Source organism: Thermobia domestica, chromosome 9 (assembly GCF_964235325.1).
Source record: "Thermobia domestica chromosome 9, izTheDome1.hap1.1, whole genome shotgun sequence".
Lineage (NCBI taxonomy): Eukaryota > Metazoa > Arthropoda > Insecta > Zygentoma > Lepismatidae > Thermobia > Thermobia domestica.
This window is the reverse complement of record NC_137462.1, coordinates 117,209,064-117,232,210: the sequence shown is the minus strand read 5'-3', so window position 1 is coordinate 117,232,210 and position 23,147 is coordinate 117,209,064. Positions and strand designations below refer to the sequence as shown.

At 36.7% G+C, this 23,147-nt stretch overlaps 1 protein-coding gene across 1 annotated transcript in view; it reads right to left on the bottom strand.

The window, feature by feature from the left end:
- The window catches only part of LOC145694964 (venom protease-like), a 186,675-nt gene extending 163,910 nt beyond the window's left edge, over nucleotides 1-22,765 (bottom strand). Inside the window, exon 1 of the mRNA XM_081771778.1 lies at nucleotides 22,518-22,765. Within this exon, the coding sequence (XP_081627904.1) occupies nucleotides 22,518-22,608 (91 nt within the window). The 5' untranslated portion in view covers nucleotides 22,609-22,765. The remainder of the gene's footprint in view (nucleotides 1-22,517) is intronic.
- Nucleotides 22,766-23,147: the final 382 nt, after the last annotated feature.

Genomic DNA, 23,147 nt, shown 5'->3' with positions numbered 1-23,147 from the left:
ACCATAAAGAAAGCACTTAACCTTTTTGGAACAGCGCCAACCATTAAATACACAAAACTCCAGTTATAATAATAATAATAATAATAATAATAATAATAATAATAATAATAATAATAATAATAATAATAATAATAATAATAATAACATTTTTAAAGTTGCAATAAAATTAGGCAAAACTACAGAAAATTCGGGATTACAGGGAGGGGGTTCGAACCTCCAGGACACACCTCTGCAAGTAACCAAATATTAAACGAAAGCGTTCCACTAAAGTTTCATGTAGAAAGTATTCTACTGTACGTTTTAAGGAAAAAGTAATTATAAAAGCTTTGCAACCAAAATACCTACACAGACCATAATGAATTCGATTAGCTCCAAAATACAAAGTAACAAAATAGCGTATAAGATTCAGTCTACAGAGCAATTGTTATTTAAAGAATGGACATACACTATTTCCAGAATCAACACAAGACGAGAAATATTTACGATACTTTTCGTCTCGTCTCGATTCTCATCTCCAAGCGAGACGATAATTTGAGTTAACATGTAGAATGTTAATTCTCGTCTCGATTTTACCTGTTTTGTTTGAGAAACGAAACGAGAAATTCCTCTTCTCGTGAACAACACTAAAGAGAACCAAAATATTCTTGCCAAATGTCACGTTTCTTCTTGTAATGGTATAACCTGAGCGATAATAAACTCCTACCTTTTATTCTTCTACGAGATTATTATTATTATCATTATTATTATTATTATTATTATTATTATTATTATTATTATTATTATTATTATTATTATTATTATTATTATTATTATTAGAAATATTATAATTCCTCAAGATTTGATTGTTGAAGTATTGAAACATCGGAGTATTCAAATATAAGAAGATAAAATGTATGTCATCGCCGATCAATTGGCACCGAAAATTCTAAAGTAAAAAAAAAATGATCCTCCGTGGATCCGATCTAATGACCTTTAGATTACAGGTCGAGCGCCTTGACCGCGCCCAGTTCCACATGGAGAAGGACTGCCTGATCCTGACGAACCCAAAGAATACGACCTTTCATCCGATGATGATCAGGAAGTTGTAGCTCCTGAACGAAGTACTTCGACGACCCTGACTTTGTGGTAAACGCCCCCCACCCCAAGTGAACCACATAGACTCACTCGAGAAGAGATAAGTTATCTAATAAGGGGATTTAAACCTACCAAAAAGCAAAGCAGAAATTTTAGCGTCACGGTTACAACAATGGAATTTTTTGGAGGAAGAAGAAAATGTTTCAGTGTATAGGAATAAGGAAAAAAATTCACATCATTTTTTACTATGCAACACACACTTGTGGCATGTATAGATATTAGTGGTCTCATGAAGGCTCTCAAAATTAATTACGTTCCTACGGAGTGGAGGCTCTTCATAGATTCGTCAAAGGTGAGTTTAAAGGCAGTGCTTTTACATATTGGAAATGAACTTCCTTCAATTCCAGTAGGTAATGCAGTTCATTTGAAAGAATCTTATGGAAATTTGAAAAGTTCACTTCAAGCCATTAAATATTATGATTTTCAGTGGCTCATTTGTGGTGACCTCAAAATGATAGCGCTGTTGTTAGGTATGCACTAGGGCATACAAAATACTGTTGCTTTATTTGTGAGTGGAACAGTAGAGATCGTGCATCTCACTACGGTAAAAGTGACTGGAGTACAAGAGATACTCTTCAGCCAGGGGTGAAAAATGTGCAACATGAACCACTTGTAGATCGTAAGCGAATTTTCCTTCCTCCGCTTCATATTAAATTAGATCTCATGAAAAGTTAAGAGCATGAGGTCTATAAGTACTTAAGAGGAATATTCCCTCGCTTAAGTAACGCCGAAGTTAAAGAAGGCGTCTTTATAGGACCTCAGATTTGATAGCTATTCAGAGATAATCAGTTCGATGAAATTCTAAAAGGTGAGGCAAATGTGCGTGGGAAAGCTTGAAAAGTGTTTGTTCACAGTAATTGGGAAGACACCGAGCAACAAATTACAGAGAAATAGTGGCTGAGTTGTTATTATGCTACGAGAAACTTGGTTGCAATAACTCCAGTTTCTTCATTCCCATCTCAACTTTTTGTGCTGAGGATTGTGAAGCAGTAAGTGACGAACATGGTGAGAGTTTTCATCAAGATATTGCAGCCATGGAGAAGAGATATTAGGGCAAGTGGAGTTCTAACATGTTAGCAGACTTCTGTTGGACTATTACAAGGGACGCTCCAGATGTACTGTATAAAAGGCTGGCCAACCGAAGATCCTCAAAATGAATTCAACAGGAATCTATTTTGTACAAGGAATCGCACGAAACTTTTGCCAGTATTGTGGTGTAGTTGTTGGTTTGGAAATTTATATTGTATTTTACTTTGCTTCTTTTGGAACTATTGGATTTTGTCTATACTAATTGTGAATTCTTATTCAACTATAAAGAAATTAGGACTACTTTGTGCTGATTTTACTTGATGTCGAAAAAAAACATACTTGTACAAATTTGTTCTACAATTTGAAGCTCGTTATATAACATTGGTTTGCGCATTTTAAAGTATGGATGTACGAGCGTATAAATGTTATGGGCTGGTCTATGTCTTAATTACATCTAAACTTATCACATTACGGTTAAATGAATGTAAAAAATATCTTAATCTCGGTATTTACAACTACTTTTCTTAAATATTTTCATAAATTTTAATACATTTGAAATATACTGATACTGTTGTACAAGGATAATTTTTCTTTTATAACCAGAGCAAAGAATGGTGCACTACTATTACATTTTCTCATATTATGTTTAAATGAATGCAAAAAAATCATAAATTTAAACAATTTACATACTTTCGATCAAAATTTGTTGAATAGTGTTATTTATCAGAGCTTGTAGTTTTATCGTTGTTGCAATTTCATATTCGTATTTAAATAAGTGGGTGAGTTTTAAAAATATATATATATATTTAATCAGCTTCAAACACACTTTATTCAGACGCTGAAGAATTAGATTAGATTCTCTAGCGGCCCGGAAAAGCGACGCGGTGATAGGGCAGTCATGCGCCAGGAGCTCGTCGATGATGTCTTTAATACAGAAAGATATGCCTCACGTTAATTTTATTTTTTTCATCTAGTGGTTTTGACGTCAATGGAGCCAAGGTGGCTCACTGGTAGAGCGTTCACTTTTATCGTGTGGATTACCCAGTTGGATCCCAGCTCGCGCCAAGTGGCCTTTGTGGTGGACAAATACCCAGGGGTGGACTGGCTATGTAAAAAGGGCGCGGTCACATATACTGGGAGGGCGCCGTCCATCTGAGGCTTTCGCTTGTATGGAATACCTCCTCCTAATAAAAGAAAGTTCCGGGGGCTTCTTCCGGAAAATTAGTACACAAAAAACAACAAAAGATTAAGTAGCTATTGCAGTTAATCACGATAGAATTATACAAATTCAATATTTTCATAAACGAACAAAGAGACTTTGAGTACTAAATACGAGGCGTGTTTTTTAAGTAAGGTCCGTTTTGTTGTAGACACTAGTAGTTCGCGCGCATACCGCAACTAGCCTGTGCGTCGTGTACCGGCATGCCTCGGGAACAACTGTGCTCAGTTTCAACTCTGTAGCTGACCTGTACGGTTGTGTGCTGTGCTTTCACAATGTTTAAGACTATCAAGTCGTCCGCTGCATGTGAGATTCGCTCAGTGATACGGTTTTTGTCAGCAAGTAACCTGTCTGCTGCAGAAATTAATCGACAGATTTGCGAAGTGTATGGTGATACTGTTATGAGTGCAAGCAAAGTGCGTAAGTGGGTACGAGAATTCAAAAATGGCCGTGGCAACGTCCATGATGAGGACCGCTCCGGTCGCCCTTCTTCGATTACAGACGATTTGGTGGCTTCAGTTGAAGCGAGGGTTCGTGAGAACAGGCGCTTCACAATAACAGATCTCTCAAACGAATTTCCTGACGTGTAGAGATCAGTGCTTTACAAAATTGTTTTGGAACACCTAAAGTTTAGGAAACTGTGCTCCCGTTGGGTCCCGAAACTCCTAAAGAGGACCACAAAAACCAAAGATTTGAGTGTGCCATGAAGTTCTTGACTCGTTATCACGAAGAAGGTGACGGCTTCTTAAGTCAGATCGTAACTGGAGACGAAACATGGGTTTCGCATATCACGCCCGAATCGAAGCAACAGAGCATGGAATGGAGACACACACACTCGCCTGTAAAGGTGAAGGCCAAACAGACTCTATCCCAGCGCAAAATCATGGCGTCGGTGTTTTGGGATAGGCATGGTGTTTTGTTGGTCGACTTCATGCAACGAGGAACCACTATCAATGCAGAGGCATACTGCCAAACACTGTGAAAGCTACGCAGAGCGATTCAAAACAAACGACGCGGCATGCTGACAAAGGGCATTGTTCTTCTTCATGACAATGCAAGACCTCACACTGCAGGTCAAACCCGCGATTTGTTGAACAGTTTTGGCTGGGAAGTTTTAGACCACCCACCCTACAGTCCTGATCTTGCGCCGAGCGATTACCATCTGTTCCTCCACCTCAAACAACACCTCAGTGGCAACCGTTACAATGATGACGGCAATGTGAAAACGGCAGTGAACTCTTGGTTATCGAAGCAGGCGGCAAGTTTTTATGAAGAGGGTATTTTGAAATTGGTTGAGAGGTATGATAAGTGTATGAACAAACTTGGCAACTATGTCGAAAAATAGAGTAAAGTATGTACTTTCTGAAAATACATTTACTTTTTTGAAATAACCTTTCGTTGTGTACTTATGTTCTAACGGCCTTACTTAAAAAACACGCCTCGTATATTAGGCCTATATAAATCTGCACACTTTAACTGGGACTACAAAAATGAAACCAGTTGTTTAAATTCTTCGGCTACATTTGTTAACAGCCTAATTATAACTGAAGATTTGAGTTAAGTTTGGGCCTTATGCTATTTTTCATACTTCTGTCCTTTTAAAGCTATGTTCATCATAACATTAACTTATTTTTCATCTATTCTTAAAACCGTTAATAAAAAGTATACATGAAACATTTACTACAAATTAACAAAAGTAAATTTAGAATTATATAGCTACCTAGTGAGAAAACAAATTCAGAAACAAAACTGGAAAATGAAAGTAAAGTCACTGCTTTATGCTTGAAGAAGCCTTCACATCTCCTTGCTTTTCTCAAACATTTTGTCAATAATAAGATTGTTGTCCATTTTGGTCAGAATGTCTCTTTCTGAGTTCATCAAGAACAATGATTCCATATGTTTATCTGCAGGGATTTATTTGTAGCCAGGGAAGCCTGGGAATTTCCCCCCTTCTAAATGTTGACTTCCCTGCCTCTAGGTTTAATTCAGCCTTCCCAGCCTGGGAAGATATTTTCTCAGTTTCTTAAGCTATAAACTCTTTTGAAGTGCAATGATTCAACTTTATGTTTTAGTAGCGATTCTTTTTTTTTTTTCCAGTATGTTTATTGTCGCGAGCTATGTTGGTCTTGTTTATAAAATTGCTTTCTGAAGAATTGTTCATAGAATTGCTTTCAGTTTCTTCTGCAGAGTGTAAGAGAGGCTTTTCCAACTTAAACTTACAGCATGACGCTAGAAACCATTTATCTGTAAAAACCCTCGAATCTCTTCTTTCCATAAACGTTAATGGGCCAGACATGACTTCTTTCAATGCAGAAAAGTATGCCTTCAGCTGGATAGAAAATGGACATCATATTGCAAACCAAATGAAAAAGACGGTATCCGATGTAAACCAACCTCCTATTGCTTCGCTATTCTAAAGTGAAAATATTGTGAAAATATTTTTAGTTTTTAAGACAGTGTTAGATAAGTCATGTTTCAGCTTAACTCAAGGTGAAATCGAAAGTCAGTCCTTTTTTGTTATTTTGTTGTAAAAACTGTAAATATTGTAGGCTACAATGACTGTTTCAATTTCGAGAGTAAAAGTGAAAGAAAAGTTTTTTCCCCCTAGATAGCATCATATTGGTAATTGTTTAATACATGCTCATGATTCTTCGGAGACCAGGTTAGCTACAGTCTCTGTTCAATTCTGGATTCTTTTTAATACCAGTATGTTTTGTTGACCAGAAGTTTACTTTCAGCAGAACAATGCTAGGGTCACACACCTCTGAATCTAATTTTATTAAGTAGAAGGAGCAAGTGCAAAAACTCATTTATGATATGACGAATGACATTTAATACCGTCTTTCCCCTTCTATTTAATAAAATCAGGTTCAAGTGTATGTGCAACTATCACTGTTCTGCCCAAAGTAAACTCTTACCTTTTATCGTATTTATTGTTCGGGCGAGGAATTTGGTTTTTAAAGACCAAATTAGAAGGGACTAAAGAATTATTTGTCATAACAAAACTGTTTTACGTAGGAGTGTGACACTTGTTATAACAAGTTGTGCAGATTGCAGTGTAACTATAGGGCTTTTACTGGATGCTGCACACTTGTCTTCAGCAGTAGGACGAAAAGTAGCAAGGTAACACATGTAAACTAATTTATCTAACCAAATCTTATCTAACGTACCTACCCATATTTATCATAAAATTGTTTTTAAAAAGGTAAAAAAGGCAAAGAACTTGGGGATCGCCTATCAAAATAGTACCATAATTTTAAAGTAGATAGGTTTAAAAATAACGTTGTCCCGAACCGACTGTAAAGTTGTTCTGTTATACGGAACAGAATCTTGCATAAACATTCCCCCCTTCTACAAAATCCACAAATAAATCACTGTTTATCTGTAAGTCTTGAACGGAGTCTTGTTTTTATGTAACGCAACTAGCGCCTCTAACGGCGGGAGTGGGAGGGACAGACATGTAAAAATGATCCAAAATGACCGAGATTAGAGTCAAATCAACATATTTCGAAGTCGCTGAGATCATTAATGGTACCACCAAAGCCTAAAACAGAAAGGGCAAGGCCGTAGGCCGAGTAAAGACGGGATCTGTGGGCGGAGCAGTGGGGGTGAGAGGGTTGATATATAAAAATCATCCAAAATGACCGATATTAGAGTCAAATCTATAAATTTCAGGGTCCCTAAGATCATTATAATGACATTCCCAAAGCCAAAAACAGAAAGAGCGAGGCCACAGGCCGAGCAAATACTGGGATTTGGGGCGGAGCGTGGGGTTGGTAAGGGTGATATGTAAAAATCGTCCAAAATGACCGATATTAGAGTCAAATCTATATATTTAGCGGTAAATCTAACGTCATTAATAGCATTCCCATGCCGAAAACAGAAAGAGCGAGGACGCAGGCCGAGCAAATACCGGGGTCTGGGGTGGAGCCCAAAGGCGCAAATCTGTCTTCAACATTGGGGGAGACAGGTAAGACGTTCCCATATATATATATATATATATATATATATATATATATATATATATATATATATATATATATATATATACGATGTTCAAAATATTTATGAAGTTGAAAAACAATGCTCTGACGGATCAGGGGAGCAGAATTGTTTTCAGTGACGTATTTAGGAGGCTATCGGGCTCATTCTCCCCTCGAAATAATTTGTTAGTTTTACGCATTCCACGTACAACAATAATCCTTACCATTTTTAAGAATGTCATTGACTTTCCATTTTCTTATGCTTTTTGTTCAGAAATAATACTGTATTTGTCAAATTTCATTCCATATAAGAACTGCGTCCTTAATAGTTCTTTCTGTCATCCTTTCTATTTTTCTGTTTCTTTTTCTTGACGTTACTACTTTCATTTCGCCTATCATACTTTATCGACCGTTGTCAGTTGTGATTCAAGTTTGCCGTCATCAGTAACACCAAAACTAAGAAGAGTTGATAAGCGAAACTAATGTACCACACCAACATGCGCGGATATCAACATGACAGGACTTTAGTTATTATAACAAAGGAACAATTATATCGTTTAGTTATTTTTAAATGAAGGAAATGTTTGCATTAAAGAAAATCAAAACGGGGGAATAATTAGCCCGGGAAATTAGGACGGCCAAGAGGATGTTTTCTTTTTCTTGTATGAATAGAATAAAGGGTTAGATTCACCTCTAAATTTTTGTATCATATCATATAGGATTTATCGATCTGTAATTCTTGCCATTATAACTTCAAAATGCATAAATTAAAATATATTTAATTCTCAAACTCAGGTGGGCAATTGCCCACTTCCTTCCTTGTGTTGGGCATAGCCCTTGAAAGAAAATCCTAAATACGCCATTGGTTGTCTTCAACATTGGAAGGTGGGCAGATTTGAGGCTTATTCTAGATAAGGGAGATGAAACTCATATTACGGTAGATGAATCTGATCAACTGTTGTAGAGTATATTATATATTAGGTGATGTAGATGAAGTAGTAGTACCAAATTTCACAAAATTAAATCCCCACGTTAAGCGGGTTTGCATATCCAGGCTCCTAACTATGAAAACATTTACGCTCAGTCCAACCTCAATCATTTCACGAATTCAACCTGTTTTACGTGTGTTATTAGGACATAATATCGATTGTGATTTATTCTAAAAACACTTTTATACATTGCAAGAGCTGTAACGTCCAAATATTTACTGAGAACTCATAGTCGTATCGGAATAAACAAAAGCGAGTATGGAACAGTAAACTGTTATAACAAAAGGCAAAAGAAGATATGCAAAGGCATACAAAACGGTCGAGTGGTTTGGGTCGATATACTATCAATTACATGTTTGTGAGTTCAAACCCGGCAGTAAGTTGTTTCTTTTTTAAGTGTCTTCCTATTTTCATCCGGAGGCTAAAAATATTTCTTTGAGTAACTCATTGAAAACTTCTTTTGTTTCAAATTCGATTAGAACGGAACATTATATGAATTGCGAATCTTAAATTCATAGTTAAAAAAATGAAGTATACGGTACTCACTACTCCATTATCCTGTGATTTGTAACGAAACACTATTTATAAACAGTGGTGACTTCAGAAAATTATCCTCGGGGGGAATTTCAATATGCGGGTTTAGGGCAAACATTGGTAGTCCACATTGAGCACGATCGAATACATGGTCCTGAAGAAAATTTCTTAGCTCGAGAGGGGTCTCAAATTCTCCCTCAGATCACGTCCTGAAAGCATCATTGCTTAAAAGCTTTTCGTAACAAATATAATATTACACTTGTTTTTCGTTCTACATTTAGAATAGTAAAATCATAACTTATAGAGGATTATAATAAAAGCATAAAAATTACAATACCAATCATGTATAAATTATCCTGTAAGATACCAACTTTGGCTCAGATTAAAACTCAAATATTTGTTTTCGGATTGCACTTAGAAGTAGGTCCTCTCTATATAATCCTGATTGGAAAGCCATGATTAACACTAATTAATTAATCAATATTTATACGAAATTTTTTTATTTTACTATTTTTACTATTCAATATTATATACACTTCATTTCCAAAATCAAAATCTCGAAAATGTATATTTTACGAGTGCAGACTCGCAAATAAATGATTATTTATCATATATATTGGTCTCTATTCGAAATTCTATTTAATCGAATCCGACAAGAACACAGACAGAAATATCGAGAACAGGTGAAAAAAAAGAGAAAAAAGCGTTGTACCTGGTGGGGACTCGAAGTAAGTTAGAATGTTACTTTACAAGCCGAACGCCTTAGACCACTCGGCTATGGTAACAACTAGTGATTGTAGCAAAGGCTTCGAGTAGTAGTTCGTATTACAGACTAACATTTTCTATTGGCTAAAATTTAAACCTAATTTACTTTGATATAATATATCTATTAATTTGTTTCATGAATGTTTTCGTTACTTTGATGATTGATGTATGTTGATGATATATATTCTATTACACGTTCTTTCGTAAATATTATAGAAAGTATTAGGGTTATTTATGATCTTTTATGGAAATTGACTGGCACATGCGCAGTACACAGACAGTTCAATTGGAAGACGAGGAAGGAAACGCTAACACACTGTTAGAATGTTTCCCTCGCAAGCAGTAGTTCCCAACCGAGGGACGGCGGGACGCACTTCGTCCTCCTGGGGTGGCGTGAAGGGTTTACGAAGTCCCTTCGTTGTCTTATATTTCTTGAATGATTATACACAATATCCAGTCACATCTTCTACACATTTCGAAGTGATAAATCGTAGTATAAATAAACCGTCCTCCACACACAGTGATTGTTGCTTTTCCAAGATTATAAACTGCAACACTTTTTATTTCAATAGAATATAAAAGTTTCAATGGGAGGGGTTACACCCCCCTCAACCCCCTGGGTCTTCGATATGTCACCGCCTAAACTGTAACTTCCAAGTTAGAATCGAAAAATGGAGACATGTGACCTACTAAATATATTTTTAGTTCATTATACATTTGCATAAATAAAATATCTACAATTACAATGACAGTAAATGCTAAGTAATTATTGTAAATCTTTGTACTTTCATTTTCCCTCTTTCTTCTCAATTGAGCTTGAAAAATGTAAAAATGGGAGGTTAAGAACTTCAAATATTACCTATATTTTAGCGTATTACGGAATTATATTTAATAGAATCCGGCAGGATCACAAACAGAAACGTCAAGAAGAGGTAAAACCAAATTGTGCTGGGGTGGGATTCGAACTACTCGTGAATGGTGCCTCAGAATCTCAGCGACATGAAGAAGGTGGTGAATGGTTCAGGTCTCAGTCAAGAAGTGGAAGGCCAAAAGTGACAACTGCAGCTCAAGATCAAGCTTTAGTTACAGAAGTAATCAACAGACCTCTATGTCACACGTCAATCCTCTTGGACAAAGCCAGAGAATATAATTGTTCTCACGAAACAATAAGAAGAAGATTATTGGGGGCTGGTCTACACTGTTCAAGACCCGCTAGGAAGACTCTCCTGACTGAAACTCACAAGGCCAGACGAATGGAATGGGCACAGAAAAACATAACCCAACCTCAGTCATATTGGGACTTAGTTATCTGGACCGACGAGAAGGTTTTCAAGTCTAACCAACAAGGCAGAGTTATATTGTATAGACCGCGCGGAATCAGGTATGCTGAACAAAATATTATCAGAACTTCTTGTTCAGGACGAATATCAGCACACTTTTGGGGATACATGACGGCTGCTGGTCCTGGAGATTTGGTTGCGGTGCCTGAGAGAATGAACAGCAGTGTTTACATTAATATCCTCGAAAATACGTTGTTACCGTCCTTAGAAAGAAACTTCCTCGAACAGGAAGAATATATATTTATGCATGAAAACAGTGCTGTTCACACTTCCCGGCAAACACGAGAGTGGCTAAGTGAACATCCAGAGTTAATTTGAATTGAGTGGCCCCCTCTATCCCCAGATTTGAACCCAATAGAACATCTGTGGGCCTACATGATGCAAGAATGGGAACCGAGACGTGAAGACAGAGACCAAACGTTTCTTCAAAATCATGTTATGGAACTGTGGCAACATTTTCGTGACACACCGTCGTATTGCTCGAGACTTGTATCTATTATCCCCTCCAGACTTCAAGAAGTTACTGACTCTGGAGGTGACTACATGAAGTACTAGTGTGTTATTTTTTGTGTAAACATTTATTTAAGTTTCATTTATTTATTATATTTTTTTCAAGAGCAATACTTTCGTTCTTCATTCTTTTCCTTTGCTTGTTTACTTATTAGTTCGTTAAAACGTAAAGGAAGAGTAGTATATCTTCAAAAAGTATTTGTGAATTTATTTTGAACGTTTCTAAGAATACATTTACTTTTTTTCTTACTCTATATCATGCCCAATATTACTTTCATTTCAGTTAATTAATAACTTTATTTCACATCTCGGATAAAAGTATTATTGTCTTTTTAACGATATTTTTCCTTTTGATTGTGTAATTTCTAGTTTCATTGAATTATCTCAATTCGAATGAATAAATCACATTTTGTTTATTGACCCTTTCTTAGCTAAGTTCGAATTCGAGAACAATGTGGTGTAATATACGTTCTTTATTCTTCATATTGTGCAGTAATGACAATATTAATTATTTGTCATGAGTCCAGTTCATTAGTGAGAACTTGGACAAACATTAACCTGGTGATTCTTTACGCAATGACTAGCGTAAAATACATTTTGGCTGTTCTTTATACTTCACAGCGATGAAACATTCTAAGTTGCCAGACCGATCAGTTGGAAAAGCAGAAGATTCGAACATAAAAAACAGGAGAAAGCAGTAGACACATAAAGTGGCAGCATTTGAGTGCAAATCCAGGGGGACAAAAAAATGGCATTATTAAGGGGACAGCGGTCAAAACAAGCGGTCCAGAATTCATTATTACGTTAATTTCAAAATAAAACAATACATACAAAACATAAATTTGAATTTTAATTACTTCAAAATAAGTTTCATAAAGAAAATGTTTTCCGATGATTAGGTAATCTTTTCGAGATAGAAAGACTCTCATACCCCCTTTTATATTAATAATGTTTGATACACACGTGTGTGAAGTAAGACGTAGACAGAGCAAAGTTCTGTGGGAAAATATCGTACACCTAGCGATAGTATAGCAATATGATACAGTTACACATAATCGTAACATAAGACATTTTTCACTGACGATCGTAAAGAAGAGATCTAAGCTACTCTTCCAACCAGGGGTAAAACTGGTTCTGAAATGGTAGGGTAAGGCATGACGTCATACCGCCCTCGCATTCCTATCTTTACTTACTATATTTTTTTAGGAAGTGGGGGACCGTAGATATTTTTTGGAAGTGGGGAACGACGTCCCTCCAGCATGCCCCTCACTTTTACCCTGCTTCCAACCCAAGTCCCAATCTAAACAACACTTACTCGTAAATCTTACAATAAGTCATAAAGATCGCCAACCATCATGCATATAGAAGATGACGTATAGTTGTTTCCTTATATTCATATTATATACAGCAAACCTCTAGAACTATATGCTCTACGGAGCTTTGTATATGCATACAGAGAAATTTCCTCTTTTTATGTAAGAAAAAATGAAAATTCAATATTAATAATAACATATTTCTTTAACTTCTCGAAGTAAAGAAAAAGCAGAAGGTTGTTCACTTTTCATTTTCTTTCATAGTAGATCAGTAGAACGTAGAAAAAGCAGGAGATATCCTGCAAAATCAGTAGATGTGGCAACACTGATTCTAACAGTGTGTTAGCGTTTCCTTCCTCGCCTTCCAATTGAACTGTCTGTGTACTGCGCATACGCCAGTCAATTTCAGTCAAGATCATAAATAACCCTGATACTTTCTATAATATTTACGAAAGAACGTGTAATAGAATCTATATCAACAACATACATCATTCATCAAAGTAACGAAAACGTGTTCATGTAACAAATTAATAGATATATTATATCAAAGTAAATTAGGTTTAAATTTTAGCCAATAGAAAATATTATTCTGTAACAAGAACTACTACTCGAAGCCTTTGCTACAATCACTAGTTGTTACCATAGCCGAGTGGTCTAAGGCGTTCGGCTTGTAAAGTACCATTTGAACTTACTTCGAGTCCCCGCCGGGTACAACACCTTTTTCTCACCTGTTCTCGATGTTTCTGCCTGTGTTCATGTCGGATTCGATTAAATAGAATTTCGAATAGAGACCAATATATATGATAAATAATCATTTATTTGCGAGTCTGCACTCATGCAATATACATTTTCGAGATTTTGATTTTGAAGTGTATATAATATTGAATAGTAAAAATAGTAAAATAAAAAAAATATTCGTATAAATATTGATTAAATAATTAGTGTTAAACATGGCTTTCCAATCAGGATTATATAGAGAGGACCTACTTCTAAGTGCAATCCGAAAACAAATATTTGAGTTTTAATCTGACCCAAAATTGGTAATTTATAGGATAATTTATACATGATTGGTATTGTAATTTTTATGCTTTTATTATAATCCTCTATAAGTTATGATTTCACCAATTCTAAATGTAGAACGAGAAACAAGTGTAATATTATATTTGTTACGAAAAGCTTTTAAGCAATGATGCTTTCAGGACGTGATCTGAGGGAGAATTTGAGACCCCTCTCGAGCTAAGAAATTTTCGCCTTCAGGACCATATATTCGATCGTGCTCAATGTGGACTACCAATGTTTGCCCTAAACCCGCATATTGAAATTCCCCCCGAGGATAATTTTCTGAAGTCACCATTGTTTATAAATAGAGTTACGTTACAAATCAGAGGATAATAGAGTAATGAGTATACTTCATTTTTTTAACTATGGATTTAAGATTCGCAATTCATATAATGTTCCGTTCTAATCGAATTTGAAACAAAAGAAGTTTTCAATGAGTTACTCAAAGAAATATTTTCAGCCTCCGGATGAAAATAGGAAGACACTTAAAAAAGAAACAACTTGCTACCGGGTTTGAACACACAAACATGTGATTGATAGTATATCGACCCAAACCACTCGACCGTTTTGTATGCCTTTGCATATCTTCTTTTGCCTTTTGTTATAACAGTTTACTGTTCCATACTCGCTTTTGTTTATTCCGATACGACTATGAGTTCTCAGTAAATATTTGGACGTTACAGCTCTTGCAATGTATAAAAGTGTTTTTAGAATAAATCACAATCGATATTATGTCCTAATAACACACGTAAAACAGGTTGAATTCGTGAAATGATTGAGGTTGGAGTGAGCGTAAATGTTTTCATAGTTAGGAGCATGGATATGCAAACCCGTTTAACGTGGGGATTTAATTTTGTGAAATTTGGTACATATCAGTATTACAAATCACTGATGTGAAAACATTCTGAAATCTGAATACATGCATATTTATAATTGGTATGTTTCTAATTAGGCATCCACAAAGATCCACGTTAAAATTGTTTTATAGTAATATAATAATATAAATGACGCCTTCCCCAAAACCATGAAGAAAGAATATCAATTATGTATGACGCAACAATACTCTTTGAGCAAAATGATTATAATCTCAATAACATTACAGGAATCGTTTCGGAAATCTGACGCATGTTATACTCTTTACTTAACAGATGTAACCTTAAGATTATAGAGAAAAATGTTCCAGCAATTGAATTCTTTTCTTTGCTTACGAAACATCCTCTCTCAAAAGAAAAATTGGGACACGCGGAAATACGTAGGAACAAACCATGGTTCGAACTAGCAGAGAAGAGAAAACAGGCAAAATTACGTTGGCCACAAAATCCGAATGAAATAACTACACAAAATTTCGTAGACATCAGGCGAGGAACTTCCAAAACTCTTAGAACAAAGAAACGCGATATTTTGAAAGCTAAAATTTTGGAACTTGAAGATAATAGTAAAAATAAAAACATTCGGGACATGTATAAAGGGGTCAACGAATTTAAGAAAGGCTATGAACCTCGTTCTTATATATGAAAGAAAGCTGATGGAACAGTTCTCACTGATACAGACAGCATTTTAAATAGATGGAAAAATTTCTTTGACGATTTGCTTAACACGCAGCCAAAAACTAATGTGCGTGGAGAAAGGAAGATACACACCGCAGAACCATATATTCCAGAACCCAATCGAATAGAAGTAAAAATCGCTATAAAGAAATTAAAGAAACACAAATCTCGGGTGTAAACGAAATTCCGGCTGAGTTAATTTTAGCTGGAGGCAAAAAAATTGTGGAACAAGATACACAAACTCATTCTCCTTATCTACAACAAGAAAGAATTGCCACAAGAGTGGGAAGAATCAATCATTGTTCCAATCCACAAGAAAGGCGACAAAACTGGCTGCAATAATTATCGAGGCATCTCTCTTCTGTTAATATCCTATAAAATCCTTTCAAACATTCTATTAGCAATATTGACCCCATACGCAGATGAAATGTTTGGAAATTATCAGTGTGGATTTAGACGAAATCGATCAACTATCGACCAAATATTTACCATTCGCCAAATACTTGGAAACAAGCGGGAATACAGTAGTCCGGTACATCAACTATTTATTGATTTTAGAAAGGCTTATAACTCGGTTAGGAGAGAAACATTGTACAACGTTCTTACAGAATTTGGAATACCGATAAAGCTAATTAGATCAATTAAGGCATGTTTAAATGAATCCCAAAGTAAAGTCCGGGTAGGAAAATTTTTGGCCACGAGCTTTCACGTTAACAATGGCCTGAAACAAGAAGATGCGTTGTCGCCATTATTATTCAACTTTGTCCTGGAATACGCTATAAGGAAAATCAAAGATAGCAACCAGGGCCTAGAGCTGAACAGTGTTCACCAGGTTATGCGTACGCTGATTATGTAAACTTAGTAGGGGATGATAGGAGAAAAATAGAAAGAAATGCAAAGGTCTTATTAGACGCGCTTGCATGGACATGGGTTTAGAAATAAATGCAGAGAAAACTAAATACATGGAAGTGCGTCGGGACCGTAATACGGCAATTCATGTATGTGTTAAAATTTTAAATAATACTTTTGATAAAGTGGATTCTTTCAAATATCTAGGATCAATATTAACAGACGAAAATCATATTCACGAAGAAATTAAATGTCGACTAAAAACAGGGAATTCGTGTTATTATTCAGTTCAAAACCTCTTGTCGTCGCGAATTCTGTCGAGGGATTTGAAGCTTAAAATGTATAAAACGATAATCATACCTGTTGTTCTGTATGGTTTCGAAACATGGTCGCTTACTGAGTGCAGAGCATAGACTGAAAGTATTTGAGAACAAGATCCCGAGAGAAATATTCGGACCAAGAGGAACGGGAATGGGGAATGGTGGAAACTTCATAACGACGAACTACGTAAATTATACGGCTTACCAAACATTGTTAAGGTCATCAAGTCTAGGAGGCTTAGGTGGGCAGGACATGTAGCCAGGATGGAAGAAAGTAGGAACGCTTTCAAAGTGTTAGCAGTAAGACCAATCGGAAAACGACTTTTAAGAAGATCTAGGAGCAGATGGGAAGACAATATTAAGATGGATCTCGCAGAGATAGGAATACAAACTAGAAACTGGATCCAGTTGGCTAAAAATAGAAGTCAGTGGAGAGCTTTTGTGAACGCGGCATTGAACCTCCGGATTCCATAGGCTATAGAGTTAGTTAGCTTACGAAGCATGAGTAGATGCCTAGGCTGATACTACAAATAGATTAAATGCGCATTTACTGAAAAGATGGGTTCTACTGACGTTGGATAGTCTATATACTCTTCGTGTGCTAGGGCCTAGGGGAGAGGAGGAGATAAGATTTCATATCAGGTTACGTCACGCACAGTCGCACGCCTTCATTTTCATTAAAAATGGAAAAGCCAAGAGAAACAAATTTCATCTCACTTTCCTTTGTGCCAGTCGGACACAACTCATCACAGTTATCTGCAAAAAGCACTTTTCAAATCGGATTATTGGGAGAGCCTCCAGTTCCAATGTTGGGGGGGGACATGTCTCCCCATTTCCCCGGAATGTGTGCCCGTACCTACAGCTGAGACAACTTTCCAGCATGAGGAGAGGGGCATATCCTCCTCTGGCATTTATTGCAATTTGTGCCCAAATAGCGGAAGCGGAATTAATACATATTGATGAGACTACTAAACTCACTACAGCACGACGTTCAGTTTGAAATACTACAGAATACGATTCTTTTTTAGAAAAAAAAATGGAAAAGCCAAGAGAAATCAATTTTATCTTACATTCCTTTGGAGCAGTCGGACATAAATAATGACACTTATCCGAAAAAGCACTTTTTAAATCAAATTATTGGGGGGTACAGTCCCCCCCAGGTCCAAGATTGGGGGGACATGTCCCCCTCGTCCCCCCCGGGATTTGCGCCAGTGGTGGAGCCCTAGCTGGCCAAAGGCTAGCGAATTTATAAAATAATTATGTAGCTTTTTTTTTTTTTTTTTTTTTTAAAGAATGTGTTCAGAGAGGAAACGGTGCGCCTTCCCGAGGCTAAGACGGGTTTTAGCCCCTCATGTGAGGAGGGCGCAGCGGCCATCGGGCCGGTACTTGATTATGGCCAGTCCACCCATGCAAATACCGTGGAGTTCTCGTGTTTCTTCCCACCTTCTTCATTTCAATATTACATTCAGTCTCACAATTACCGTTTGCTTTAGCTTACATGGCATAATCTTGAGACAAAAAACTAAAAGATTTCATTTCATTTCATTTTCTGACGTCAATATCATGCGTGCAATAAGATTCTGTAATAGCTCTTTCCTTTGTTATGGACACTTGTTGGCACAACTAATCTATTCGGAATAATCGTACGATGAAAAATTGAAATCAATAAAGAAATCTAATAAACAGCTTTCACGAAATATATAAATATTTTCTTAAAATATTGGTGGAATAGTTTTTTCCAAATATTCAGTGGATGTTGATAGTATGCTTGGAAACGACAGGAAATATAATCGTAATCAGTTTCCGATTTGTAATGGGAGAATTTTTGCATATTCCCCCTCCATTTTTCTCCAACTCTAGGAATTTCCGAAATACATCTTTTTGCTTTGCGATGTTTCTTAAGAAAACTATAGCTCTCTCGCTCCATATGTTTCATAAATTCGACACTAGCACCGTACTGTAGATTTCTGTGGCTAAGGTTAATAAAGTCCTCTGATACTTTTAAAGGTGTCATCTTTGTTTAGATAAATACACTGTGAAAAACGCAAGTAAAAACACCGAGCTCAAATTTAAGAATCTGGGCCAAAGTTAGTACACAAGAAGAAGGTAATAATAATGATCCTGATGACCATTTAGATCTGTTATACAGGGAGTTCAAAAACATACAATACTGTAATATGACATTAATACTTAACCTTAATGACACATTAACCATCTAGAGCCGCCATAAAAACAGCTCTACAGGCAAATAGCCAGTCGCTCATATGTTGAATATTTGTATAGTGCCCACGGTTGCTGTAGACCATAGCATGAATAAGCGTTATCGAAAGCCCGTTGGCAACCAAGGTCGTCTTACCATGTTTCACATGTACTTGATTGGGCTTATACCTGGAGACCTAACAACTCAAAATAAAAGATGTGTACCGAAAAAAGAGCGTTGGGCCACCTTGCAGTACGGAGACACGAGTAATTGTGGTAGAAAATGGGGTCCGCAAAGTGTTCACTGAGGTGGAGGAGGGAAGATTGACGATGTTATGAACGTACAACGCGTTAGTTATACTGCTTTGAGCGAAAACACGAGGAGAGTGAAATATGTGGCTTATTGTCTTCACACCAGAATGACAAATGTGAGTTATGGCGAATACGAACATATCCTCAATTATTCTGCTCACCTCCGTCTATGAACTGGCATTTAGACGCCACTGTATCCGATCCGAAATGGACACAACTCTCTCGTCGAATACCGCTAAGAATTCCCTCGTAACTATATGGTTAGCGTACGCGCCTTCGGAGAAAGAAACTCAGTTTCGATTCCCGGTTGGAGATCATGTGGTTTGGATACTACGTTAAGTTTTAGAACCATGTCTGATATAGTTTCGGTGTTGAACTAGATACTAAACTCTAAGTCAATCAACCAACCAGCCACCTGCATTCTTTTCCGATATCACCGAAGACGTTTTCGTCGATGAGTAAGTGTCCGGAGAAACACGGGAACGAAGAGTTGATTGTACCGTTTGTTTAGTGTTCGCACCCTCATGTGCAGAGCCACGGTGGCTCTGATTACGTTACTGTTCCGTCAGTGCGGACTGAACACTTTTTCTGTGTTGGAGCTCCCAGGTGTATCGCGGGTGCACTTAGGAGATACTCTGCTGTGGGAACCTTTGCCACCTATTATGTATATCATTGATTATTCACTTACATGTCACAATCCACGCTAGCAACAATTCTGCAGCTCGATCACCTGGCATCTCGCAGCTTCAATATACAGTAAGCTCGAAGTCAATTGCATTATACACGTTCATTATCGTGTTCTGGTATTGCATCTGCATACACTGTAATCTACACCCAAGATTAGCATAACAACTATATTCAGCAAATCACTATAACAGTGTATCATCTACAAACACTACAATTAACCTGACCTCGACGGTAGCCGGTATGCTGAGACTTTCAAACTGAAATCAGCATTCCTTCTACCAGAGGCAGTCCTATAATGTAGTCACAAAGTCACGTCCTTTCCTAATTAACACGATAAAAATAATCAAGAAAAATGTGGAGACATTCTCGTTTACGAAAGAGGAACAAAAAAATATTAGTTTAATTGGAGTCTGATTGATGTATACAAGACATTTGGCAACATAGTGTAAGTCACGATGCTTGGTGTTACTCTCCGCACACGTGTTTTGGCTTGCCTCTTGCCTGCCTCACATAACAGCCCTGTAATACAACCGCTCTTATATGTAATATAATCACATATTTTTGGTGACTGAAAAAAAAAATCCGTTTTGGTCGACAGTGGAAGCGCGGGAGGAGAGGAAATAGGGTGGGCCTAAGCCCTGTGGCCATGTTGACGCGCTCAACACGAAGCGGTGGGACGCTTTGTTCCACTTCTCACACATACACAGAGACAGAGAAAGAAAAGAATAACTCATATTGTGTTAAGGACAAGAGGAATCTACAGTAGAATTTCGATTCATTTTTCCTTTGCGATGCTTGCATTCAAGTTATTATAAAGGGGAAGAAATGCCATTTTCTTAGTGTTTTACAATTTTAAAATGTAATAATGTCTGATTTACGTTTAAGTCTTTTTTTTTTTTTTTTTTTTTTAGCAAGCATTTAGAGAACGAATAAATATTCTTGAACTAAATTTTAAACTATTATTTACTGAGAAAGCAAACATACGCTACACTCCTGATTTAAGTAAATAATTGTAAAATAAGTATAAAAAATTCAATTGTCACGTCACGTAGGGGAGGTTAACGACGAACAACACTCACAGGCAGTAGCGTAGGCAGGAATTTATTTCGGGGGAGTCCAAACTCAATATGAGAGTATTTTATATTAAAATTCCTAAAATTAGGCTAAATTTACACAATTGTTGAAATTTCAGGGGGGCTGGACCCCCAGGACCCATCCCCTGTGTACGTCCCTGCTCACAGGGTTTCAGCACTTTCGGCCTCTGGTATACTTATGGAACTTCATGCATATTTTGAAGCTTTCTGTATATATAATGATCTGCAAACGCATCTTCAACATGGTGATACCAGGGTTCAATTCTCGAATAGGAAGAAATATGACTCAGAGTTTACGTTAAGCAGTCAGGCTACATCTTTGTGAAGTGGTGGAATTAATTACTCATTTGCTTTTGAAACGATCGAAATCGAATTCATGCTTGTTTCAATACATCATGAAAATGTTATCATGTCCCTATTTTAGAAGTTAAAAGATCTTATAAATATACGAGAAACGAAGCAAACTAATTTTTCATTACTATTTAGTTTTTATATTTGTTTGAAATTGCCCTTTTAAGTACATATGTTAACGAGCATATAACAAAATGATGTTTACAGAATCCATTGAGATGGGACACAGTGGCTTTGTGGTAGAGCGGTCATTTCTGGTGCGAGGTGTCCCTTAATTGATCCTTATCTACGCGAGTTTGTAATGGTCAACATGTCCCCCTAGGTTTTCTCGAGTTCTCCACTTCCTCCTCCATTCTCATTCCACCACTTATTTCATAATTTACTTTCATTAATTCATTCGTCTCCTTTAGCTGAAAGAGTAGCATCATGGGTAGAAATCTGATTTCTTTTACAGAATCGGTTGAGAAAATTCAATTGAAAGATTGGGTTGAGTAGTGTTGGCAAAATATTCTGTTTTCACTTCTTAAATAGCTTGAATTTTTTTGTCGTGAGTAAAGTATTAAACTCAAGTTATATAAATAATTGTATATGTAAGAATATGCTGTATATGATTATACAATGGCAAATTCTTCCTGTAATATTTGTACCTAAAGTAAATGATCACTAGAAGCCTCATAAGCCGGGGGATGATTTTAAGACGGAGGGTGGGGCGGCGGTGGATCATTTATAGTGCAAGTGAGTCCAGTGAGCGGTGGTTGGATATATCGTATGAAGTTATGAAATTATTTCTCATAAAATTTGCAAATATGTAGTACGATCTTGATACACCAATAAGAACTATAGTTTAATTGATGTATTTAGCTCGATTTAGGTATTAATAACACTAATCTTGTGGTGTGTGAATATTTACAGTGATATTTCGTCAGCGCTTTCAAAGGTACACGTTTAGCTCTAAATTTCAACAAACTTTGGAAACTTAATGTGTTTGCAGAACATAATGTTTACTTGAAACATTGAGCACTGCATGTATGAGACGGTTCAATTATTATTTATACTTGAACAGCCGCAAAGAACTTCCAGAAATAATACCACATTCTTAAGTAGGAATATAGCTATATAACTTAGAATGTGACAATACAACGAAGAAGACAGCTATTTGATAACAATATCAATGCAATAGTAACATGCAGTTGAGGAAACACGTGAGTCATGGGAAATTTAAAATGCTTGTTTTTTCCGACATGCGCATGCATAGAAGTTATTAGCTGTGAAATATGCCTTACCTTGTCCCGCTGCCTCTGAAGGAATTCCGTAGAATATAACAATAAAGCAGAGCCACATAATAAAAGATGTCTTGGACTGTCTCAGAGCCATTTCAATCAATAACAGTGTAACCTGTTCTTCTGCATCATTGACAAAATATTGCTTACACCTAAATATCAGCTGGAATTTGTGATTTCTTCCATCGCCACGGCATGGCTCTGGTGTTGTGGTTGTCAGAGCGTCTTCCAGTTCGCCCACGGCAAGGTTAGGCAAGTCTCAAAGGCTAATTTTGAATGAAGCTCGTGTACGTAGTAAAGCCGCAAGGCTGTTTTCTGCTTAACGACGAATCACCTTCAAGCAAGCACAAATGAACAATCAACAGCTTGCGCCGTTCAGGTGATAAATGACAAGATTACAAAACAAATCCGGGTAGAAGGATGAGAAGGAAGACGGAAGGACACAGGGGAAAAAATAAAAAGTGCAACAACCTAACATTTTCTTTATTATCTGGTCAGAGAGATATTCATTTGCTTACTTGTAAATTTCTCTGTTGGTTTGATTGGATTGCGACATTCCTTTCTTTCTTTCTTTTTTAACCACCGATCTCACATACGACATGGGCCAACAGTCAAGTATCAGATCCAAATCAC